At 35.6% G+C, this 9545-nt stretch overlaps 2 protein-coding genes across 2 annotated transcripts; both read right to left on the reverse strand.

Moving 5' to 3' along the window:
- Nucleotides 1-1894: 1894 nt before the first annotated feature.
- Nucleotides 1895-5795, reverse strand: LOC129744953 (beta-1,4-galactosyltransferase 2-like). Its single transcript, XM_055737747.1, has 2 exons — nucleotides 5304-5795; nucleotides 1895-5246 (listed from the first exon to the last, which is right to left on the reverse strand). The coding sequence occupies exon 2, from the start codon at nucleotides 5116-5118 to the stop codon at nucleotides 4159-4161; it is 960 nt and encodes a 319-aa protein (XP_055593722.1). The 5' UTR covers nucleotides 5119-5246; nucleotides 5304-5795; the 3' UTR covers nucleotides 1895-4158.
- Nucleotides 5796-7319: 1524 nt separating this feature from the next.
- LOC129746390 (WD repeat-containing protein 55 homolog) lies at nucleotides 7320-9342 on the reverse strand. The gene is made up of 4 exons (XM_055740026.1): nucleotides 9130-9342; nucleotides 8764-9038; nucleotides 8072-8693; nucleotides 7320-8004 (listed from the first exon to the last, which is right to left on the reverse strand). Coding segments are annotated over exons 1-4 (1413 nt in total). The 5' UTR covers nucleotides 9132-9342; the 3' UTR covers nucleotides 7320-7490.
- Between the last annotated feature and the right edge of the window lie 203 nt (nucleotides 9343-9545).

Here is a 9545-nt window from a genome sequence, read left to right on the forward strand (position 1 = left end):
ATTATTGTATTTATTGTTATTTTTGTATTTTAGTAACTTTTGTAATTTTTATAATACTTTTTAATTTTTGTAATTTTTGTAGTTATTGAAATTTTTGTAATTTTTGTATTTTTGTAATTTTTATAATGATTGTATTTTTTATAATTTTTGTCATTTTAGTTATTTTTGTAATTTTTCAAATTTTTGTCATTTTTGTTATTTATGTTATTTTTGTCATTTATGTTATTTTTGTCATTTTTGTCATTTGTGTCATTTGAGTCATTTTTGTCATTTTTGTAATTTTTGTAATTTTTGTAATTTTTGTCATTTTTGTCATTTTTGTCATTTTTGTCATTTTTGTCATTTTTGTCATTTTTGTCATTTTTGTAATTTTTGTAATTTTTGTAATTTTTGTCATTTTTGTCATTTTTGTCATTTTTGTCATTTTTGTCATTTTTGTCATTTGTGTCATTTTTTTTTTTTGTCTTTTTTTTGTCATTTTTTTGTCTTTTTTTTGTCATTTTTGTCTTTTTTGTCATTTTTGTCATTTTTGCTATTTTTGTCATTTTTTTTCATTTTTTTTATTTTTGTCATTTTTGTCATTTTTGTCATTTTTGTCATTTTTGTCATTTTTGTCATTTTTGTCATTTTTGTCATTTTTGTCATTTTTGTCATTTTTGTCATTTTTGTCATTTTTGTCATTTTTGTCATTTTTGTCATTTTTGTCATTTTTGTCATTTTTGTCATTTTTGTCATTTTTGTCATTTTTGTCATTTTTGTCATTTTTGTCATTTTTGTCATTTTTGTCATTTTTGTCATTTTTGTCATTTTTGTCATTTTTGTCATTTTTGTCATTTTTGTCATTTTTGTCATTTTTGTCATTTTTGTCATTTTTGTCATTTTTGTCATTTTTGTCATTTTTGTCATTTTTGTCATTTTTGTCATTTTTGTCATTTTTGTCATTTTTGTCATTTTTGTCATTTTTGTCATTTTTGTCATTTTTGATAATTTTGTCATTTATGTCATTTTTCTTATTTTTGTAATTTTTGTGATTTTTGGGAATTTTGTGATATTTGTAAATTTTGTGATTTTTGTAATTTTTGTCATTTTTGTCATTTTTGTCAATTTTGTCATTGTCATTTTTGTCATTTTTGTCATTTTTGTCATTTTTGTCATTTTTGTCATTTTTGTCATTTTGGTCATTTTGGTCATTTTGGTCATTTTTGTCATTTTTGTCATTTTTGTTATTTTTGTCACTTTTGTCATTTTTGATTTTTGTCATTTTTGTCATTTTTGTCATTTTTGTCATTTTTGTCATTTTTGTCATTTTTGTCATTTTTGTCATTTTTGTCATTTTTGTCATTTTTATCATTTTTGTCATTTTTGTCATTTTTGATTTTTGTCATTTTTGTCATTTTTGTATTTTTTTTTTATTTTTGTCATTTTTGATTTTTGTCATTTTTATCATTTTTGTATAACCCTCATCAATGCATACAAGACAATCAAAATTTAAAATATAAGTTAAAACTCGATATTGCAAATGCTCAACTCGATTTGATATCATGTAAATTTCTGTAAACTTGATTGTAAAAATTTCTGTTTCTGTTTCTGTTTTCAGATTGACTTTGGATAATCGATATTATAATTCAACATTTGAGAATCGATTTATTTAATAATACATTAAAGATTCTGAATTCATTTGAAAATCATACTCGACACGGCCACCACTCTAGTGCATTTATAATCTAATAGAGGCGCTGTAGTAGGAATTTGTAGTGAAGACATAAACCATTGATTCGCAGATTGTGCTCTAGCTTAAGGCTTACCGTGCTGACACCTTCTGGTTGCGAGAAGAAACCCATAGAAAAGTGACCCGAGTCATGCAATGTTCTCAAAGCTGATACAAAAAAGAACCTTTTGTTTTTTAATATTTTTACATTTATTCTTAGGTATCTTGCTAGGCTCGGAAAAACAATGTTTTTTTAGTTCTGATCTCAACCCGCAGGTGAAGGTAACGGTTTAACAATGTGTTTCAAAATTCGACCACTTGAATGAAGCTGGTATCTTCATTCTCCTACAATTTTTTATAACAATTTTAAGCTACACGTTACTTCTTCAGCTGGAAAACTGTTTGTATTTTTTATCATTTTTACTTTATAAAATGTATTAGCTTTATTAAGCCTCTGAACGTAAGTCTATAAGTACTATTATAGGTTTATCTTCAAGAGCGAAAAAGTTAAGTTTTCTGTTTAAAGTGTGTTGAAAGTATGCTGCTGCGACTATAAGTTTCAACGACAATCGAAGAAACTTTCTATGGAGTGCACCGAAAAATGAGCGACAACATTTTTAAGTCCTTCTATATACTTATATGGAGAAAAGGGAGAACATTTCAAAACAGTAGTGTAGTTGTGACTGGTCTAGATTACTTTCAAGCATAAGAAGAGTTTAACTTGGGCGTGTTTTTCTCTGTCTATAGATTAGAGTGAGTGTTTGTTGTAGTTACCTATTTCTTTAACAATTGATTTTACGGTTACCGCAAATTTGTATATCCTACTTACGAGCTACGGGTTTGTGAAATAAGGCAACTAACAACTGAACAACAAGATTCTCAAAATCTACTAGTAAAATGGGTTTATTAGTTTAAAGGACCCTTTTGGGATCAACTTATCTTACAGTGGACTAGAGTGAATAAGTAAGTCGGTAATAAGATACTTAAAAGGTATGGTTAAAACTAGACTAAAAATGTACTGCGTACTAGTGGAATAATTTTATAGATAAAATGATTTAACAAACACTCTTATAGCGTTTGTAATGAAGCGTGGTTGGTTTCCAACCGATGACGATATTAATAAGATTCAAATTATAAAATCAAATTGGCCATTAGCTTCAAGTGGATTAAAATTTCAAGATAAAACCTGCTGAACATACTACATAGAAAACACTAAAACAATATCGTTATTTATTGCTTTTTGGTAAGCATTTAGCGATCGGTTATAAATCAATCAGCACTCTCGTCTCCCTGTTCGCGTCGTGTGCGTACTTTTACCTTTTATCAGCATTCGATTATTGTTTACTACCTATCAAGTCAAAATAGAGTCGGTACGCTTATCGTATGGCGCTCGCTATCAGCGAATATAATTTGCTGTTTGTTATCACACTTGGTATTTTCTTCTCTATCGAATTATGTGATCCGGTATAAAGGTACCAGTTAAATCCTCGTCAGTACTTCAACAGCCAATTGACTGTGTATTTAAATGTGTAATTAATACCACTTCAAAATTATTGACTTATCGGTTTAATATTGGGGATACAACTCCGCGATTGTGCCTAGAGGGTAGAACATGCGAATAGCTTTACTGTTGACCTAGAACATTTTTGACTCACATCTATTAACTGAACTAGATTAACAACCTTCGGGTCTTCTTGAAGCTTTGGAAAAAATCCAATTGGTTGCGATCGAATGTTCCATAACATCTGAAGCATTTCAGGGAAAGGAATACAACATAAAAGCCTATTTTGTTAGATTTTTAATTTGTGGAGTTTAAGGCTTATTAGATTCATCAGATTCAGATGAAAAAAAAAATCAATCTTTAATCTAGGTCAACGCCGGAGATTTCAATTTTCAATTCTGCAAAAAAATTTTCAACGCTTGCCTTAAAGATTTTTTTGTGTTTATAACTTTTCAGAGAATCTTTTTTTTTCTTGAGACTAATTTTGTCTATACTTAACTAAACTGATGTCAAGTGGATAATTTTTAAAATTTTAAATTCAATTCTTCGAACATAATTTTAGCAATTTATGCCTTAAGGATTCACAACTGACATTATAAGAATTTTGAAGCCTAATCAATATTGAAATACCATTTAAACTAAATATGTGTTTGCCTAAATTCGGGAAGCAAATTTCAACTTTTTAACACAGGATATTTGTAAAAAATTGTGACAATTTCAAAAATAGATAGCAGTGTTGTTAATTTATACAAATTTGATGCAACTGAAAGACTGCCTCTTTCATAAATATGTCAGAATTCAGAATCAAATCATTTACCGGAAGTGTTTCAGTCGATGGAACATCCGAAACAGAGAACCGAAATCGCTTGCTCAGGGCTAATAATTTTAGCAGCTAAATCACAAAATTCTATCACAATTCATGCCCCACATGGTCCGCAAAAATCACGACCTACGTCTCGACGAGCACGTGCGTAAACAAATTGTGCATCTTAAAACCGACTTCCTTATACACTAGCGAGTTCAAACCATCTGTGTGGTACCTCAGGTGCCCATTGCGAAGGAAAGCAACCCGGTCTTTGTTCGGTGTCTCCTTGTGGTGCTTCAGCATCGTGTAGCGGCTGAAGTCCGGGCTGAACCGACAGATGTCGATTTCCTTGTTCTGGAGCCGGGCATAGAAATCGTCATCTTCCCCGCCCCAACCGCTGAACATGTTGGACATGCCGTTTACCTTGAGAAACTGTTGGCTCTGAATTGCTATGGCCCCTCCGAAAAGGCCCTTGTAGGGCAGATTGTACCGGAACACATCGAGACTGGAACACATGTGCCTGGGTTGCTGACTGCAGGCGTACAGATGACCCAGATGCAGTGGCAATAGATCCACATCCTGCATGACGAGGCATGGGTAATCGAGCTTCATGGCAATCAGGGCTCCAATATTGAATAACTTAGCACGGTTGAACGGTTTCGGATCATACTGTTCGATTATGAAAATCCGATAGTGAATCCTTTGCCGCCGAAGGAAGTTGTGCATGTAAATCAGGAACTGATTCAGCTGCTGTTCCCGCTGCCGGTACGGAATAATGACGGCCGTACTAAAACTGGGAAGACAATCTTCCGGGTACCATTCGCCACCCAGTCGGATATTGTTGTTGATGATTTCTTCGGTGAAAGGCCTCCGATATAGGTACACGTTTTCTTCGATCACGTCGCTGTAATCGCAACGGACTCCGTTACGCATCAGGCTGACATTTTTGGTGGTCTTCCGGACGAGCTGGTCGTAGATTTCTTCACCCTCAATGTACTCGTACCGGCTGGCAAAACGTCCGGGCCACAACAAAAACACCATCAGCCCGGCGTACGCCACAAAGCCGTAAATCTGTCGCGGTGAAAACCGTAGCTTGACCCCCATCTTTCAAGGCAGATTCTAATTTTGCTTCTCCTCTAAGCTCAACCTTCACGCCCCCGCGCGCTCACTCACAAAAATTTATCCGGTGTCACTCGTTTCAGTAATCGATGCTAGTTTAGATGACAAAATGACTGTAAAATAAAAACCTAAAATTAATAAGTCGCCTTCTCTAAAACAACCATACTTACCAAGTCGACAGGGTTAAGAACTCGTAGACAGCAGTCAGACAGAAGAACGAAATTGGAAAACCGGAACCAGAACCTTTCTTACATCGGCGATGACAGGAAAACCATGACAGATACAGGAGGAAAAGTGTTGACGATAGAAAAACAGAAACTGGTGTGTGCGGTAATGCAGTAGACAGGCACGCCGCTAATCCAAATGATTACGCCAACAGCAGCCGTCCATCATTTCCGGTTCCCTTACCCGATGGTGGATGCCGATTGCTTAGAAGCGGATACAATCGAGATTGGCGTTTGCTTTAGTAGATTTTTTTTCTCTCTGGCTGGACCAGCACAGCAGAATCACTCACTTCAGTCCGCGGCGACAATTCATCGACTGCACTAAATTTTTCACCCCCTTTTTTATGCTGGTTATATGTCGATGACGATAAGTATACATATGTGCACGGATCATTGAATGAAAATCGCACTCTCGAATTCGAATCGCTTCCCCGAGATGTGGGGCTGTGTTTGCTGTACACTGTAAAAGTGCAATTTACTCTCATCTCATTCGCAGCTCATTCGTTATAGGTATCATCCACATATTACGGGACACGTAGTAAGGAATGCGTATCATATTGTTATGCTGCGTGTAGATTGTAGATAGAAATCGGGTAGAGTCAAAATTGAACAAAAGTTTCGTTACGTAATATTTGATCGATTCCATATATGTTCAAAATGTGTATACGACAGTATACGACGGAAAGCAACCGCGATGGGCCATTTTTGTGTTTTACAGAGAACCAAACAAACGAAACAAACCATGCGGCTTTCAAAACATCATCATCAGCACATTTTCCGAAGCTTTTCATGCGAGCTTTCGTCGCCACGGAGTTTCAAAATTGAAATGAAACATCAGCCAGTTTATGCATAACTGTCCTATTTTACTAATTTTTTTAAGCTTTTGTCCTTTTTTTAAAGACACTAGAATTAACGGTGAAGCACTCTAATAAAAAAAGAAAACATGAGAAAAATATGAGAACAAATTACAATAAATAGAAAATAAAAAAAAAAAGAAATAGGGAAGAACGTAGCGAAAAAATTCGAAGAAAAAAAAACAAAAAAATATCAAAAACAGAAGAGAAAAAATAGACAGGAAAATGAAAAATTAAAATTAAAAATTTAGAACATGATAAAAAAGTCAATTAATAATAACCAAGCAAGAATAAAAGAACGCAAAAAATCAACTAAATCTGAAATCTGGACCTGAGATCAGACATCTGAAATTAAATCTGAATCTGAAGTCTAAATCTGAAATCTGAAATTTGAATCGAAATCTGAATTTGCAATCTAAAATCTGATTCGAATTACTAAATCTAGATACTATATCTGAATTTAGATACTAAAGCTGAATCTGAATTTTAAATTGAAATCTGAACTTGAATCTTAAATACGAATATAAAACTTTTCCAAAGTTTCAAATTTGGATTTTAGAGTTCGTTTAATTTACAGAATCCAGATAACTGCTTCAAATTTCAGTATAAAATCCAGATTTCTGATGAAATGTTATGATTTCAGATTTAAGAATTCCAACTTGGATTTTAGTTTCACCTTTGTAGAACAAATTTCATATTACAGACTCATTCTTATGATTCCGGTGCAATTTCCAGATAACAGATTCAGATTATATGTATAGATTTCAGATTCATATCTTAAGTTTTGATTCAAATTTCACATTCAGGACTTCAACTCAAATTTGAGATAGATATTTTAAATTTATGTTTAAAATCCAATTTCAGACTCCGAGTTCTGATTATAAGTCAGTTTCACATTAAGATTTCGGATTGTTAAAAAAACGCCTGACTGATTTAAATTTTAAATCCAGATTTTACACTTCAAATTTCTGACTTTAAGATTGAGATTCAAAATACTTGTATCAGACTACAGATTTAGATTTTTTTCAACGAATGGAAGTTCTGTTTTCAAATTCATGATTCAGATTTACATAGAATGGTGTTTCGAAGATCCGATGAAAAACCACAATTTAAAGCTAACTTTGATTCAAACGAATAACAGTTTATTTTAGATGTATCCAAAGATATAGACACGAAACGTGAAAACTGTCTGTACAATTGTTGTTTGCTTCCAGTTTGAACACCAATCGACTGTGTAGACAGAAAATGTAAAAAGAAACGCGAAAAAATGGTATACCTCTTAACTCGCCTCCTCGCTAGGTCCTGCCAGATCCGAGAAGAAGTCTTTTGCGTCGGTGTGGTGAGAGGATGGCAGATTGTGTTTCATCGCTTTCCGGTCCGCTTTACTGTTGTACTTGATATCGTCGAATTCTTCGAAAAACTTGATGTTCCAGAACCGAATATCGTTATCGTGGGAACTGGACGCAATAAGCTCCCCGGTGCTGTTGATATCGATCGTTTCCACCGCCAGCGTATGTTGCCCCACGATTCCGAGCACCCGGCCCGGTACCATATGCATTGCCCGCAGAAAACCATCCTCGCCTCCGACCACAGCTATTCGTTCGGTAATGGGAACCATTTTATTGACACCAGCTTTCGGGCCGGTGAATGCGTCACAATGGTAACCGAACTGGCCCCAGTTGAAGGTGTAAAAGTTTCCTTTCGATGAACCCACCACCAGTTTACTGTCATTCCGGAAAACGCCCATACAGGTGAGCTCTTCCTCGTATGGCTCCGACTGAACGTACATTTTCCTGTGTTTGGTAAAGATGTTTCATTAAAAATTTTAACAACAGTTCTTAATGTAAACACGAGTCTCACCTCTGAGGTATGCTGATTGTTGTCAAATATCCATCTCCGCTACACATTTGCAGATACTTTCGCTGGTCGTTGGTTGCTATACTGGAGATAAAGTCCTCCACCTCTTTGAGTTTGAATATCGGCTCGTTCTGTCGGAGATCCCACAGCTTTAGCACTCCATCATCGTCTCCGGTAGCAAACGTGTGCTCGCTAATGATACTCATTGTGTAGACCGGTTCCTCGTGGGCATTGTCCCAGAAGCGTTTCAGCTTGCCCGTCTCAACGTCTGTCACCATTATGGATCGATCTCGAGCGGTCGAAATCAAAATGGTTCCGTCGTCGTTGAATTCGATATCACGAATCGATTTCGAATGTACTTCGTGGGTGTTTTTCAGAGTACACTCATCGTTGGTAAACGAATAGACCAGCAAATCTCCGGTGGTCGTACCAACTGCCAACAGATCCTGATCCGGATGAAAGCAAAGATCCGTCACGAAGTCTTCAGTTTTTATATCCGGTGGCTTCGAGCGAGGCTTCTTGATTTCGGTGATGATGGCCTTTATAACCTCATCTTCTTCCATCTCTTCATCGTAATCATCGACCAATCTTTTCTCAGGAGCACCCCTGGTCGTGCTATCCTCACCTTTAGAAGACAAGTTAAAATTACTTACTGAAATCATTAAACATATTTAACCCCCATTCATTCTACTCACCATTCTCCTGCTTCGGTTCGTCCCGTTCCGAATCTGAATCGTCGCTGCTGCTGGATGAGGTGCCAATAATAATATCCTCGTTCGGATCGTAATCCGACTCTTCGTCCTCCTCATTGGCATCATCATCGTCGTCAACCTCATACTCTTCCATGATTGGGAACTCCTCGATGGCGTACGGTTCCACTATAAATTCCGGTTCGGTACCCGAATCGAAGTCATCGTCATCGGAATCGTTACCTAGTGAGTTCCCAAATTTTGGGGAATTGAAATTTCTCCTGAAAAGAAATAACCCGAAAAAACCGGAAAGACATCTCGAGTTACCTACTTTTCTCAGGTAGATAGGTTAGGGTTGCTTTGTCAACTTACATTTTGTCGTGAATTGTGAGGCTGTTATTTGAATTATCCGGTCCCAACTCAAATCCTCGAGGAGCACTTAGAACACAAGTGGAAGAAAAGCGTTCCGAAATGTCCGTAAAATGCAGATTCGACCGTAAAATAACTAGACTAGGCTGGGTGCTTCACAAATAACTGCAGCTCATGCAAAACAACGTGCGAATGCGAAGTTATGCTGCAGTTATGCGCCGTTGTTGTGACTTTTGCAGGGGTGGATTCAAGCATAAAAGTTTTAAGCCGCCCGCAGCGTCGGCCAAAATAGCTGCACGGAAAATCACGGAAACATGTTTCAAATTATTCAAGGCGGCTGAAACAAATTTTCGATTTTAAATGTGTTAAATTTATTCATTTCTTGCGGTACATTAAAAAAATGTTACAGAAACCAGTTG

The sequence above is a fragment of the Uranotaenia lowii genome, chromosome 2 (assembly GCF_029784155.1).
Source record: "Uranotaenia lowii strain MFRU-FL chromosome 2, ASM2978415v1, whole genome shotgun sequence".
Taxonomy (NCBI): Eukaryota; Metazoa; Arthropoda; class Insecta; order Diptera; family Culicidae; genus Uranotaenia; species Uranotaenia lowii.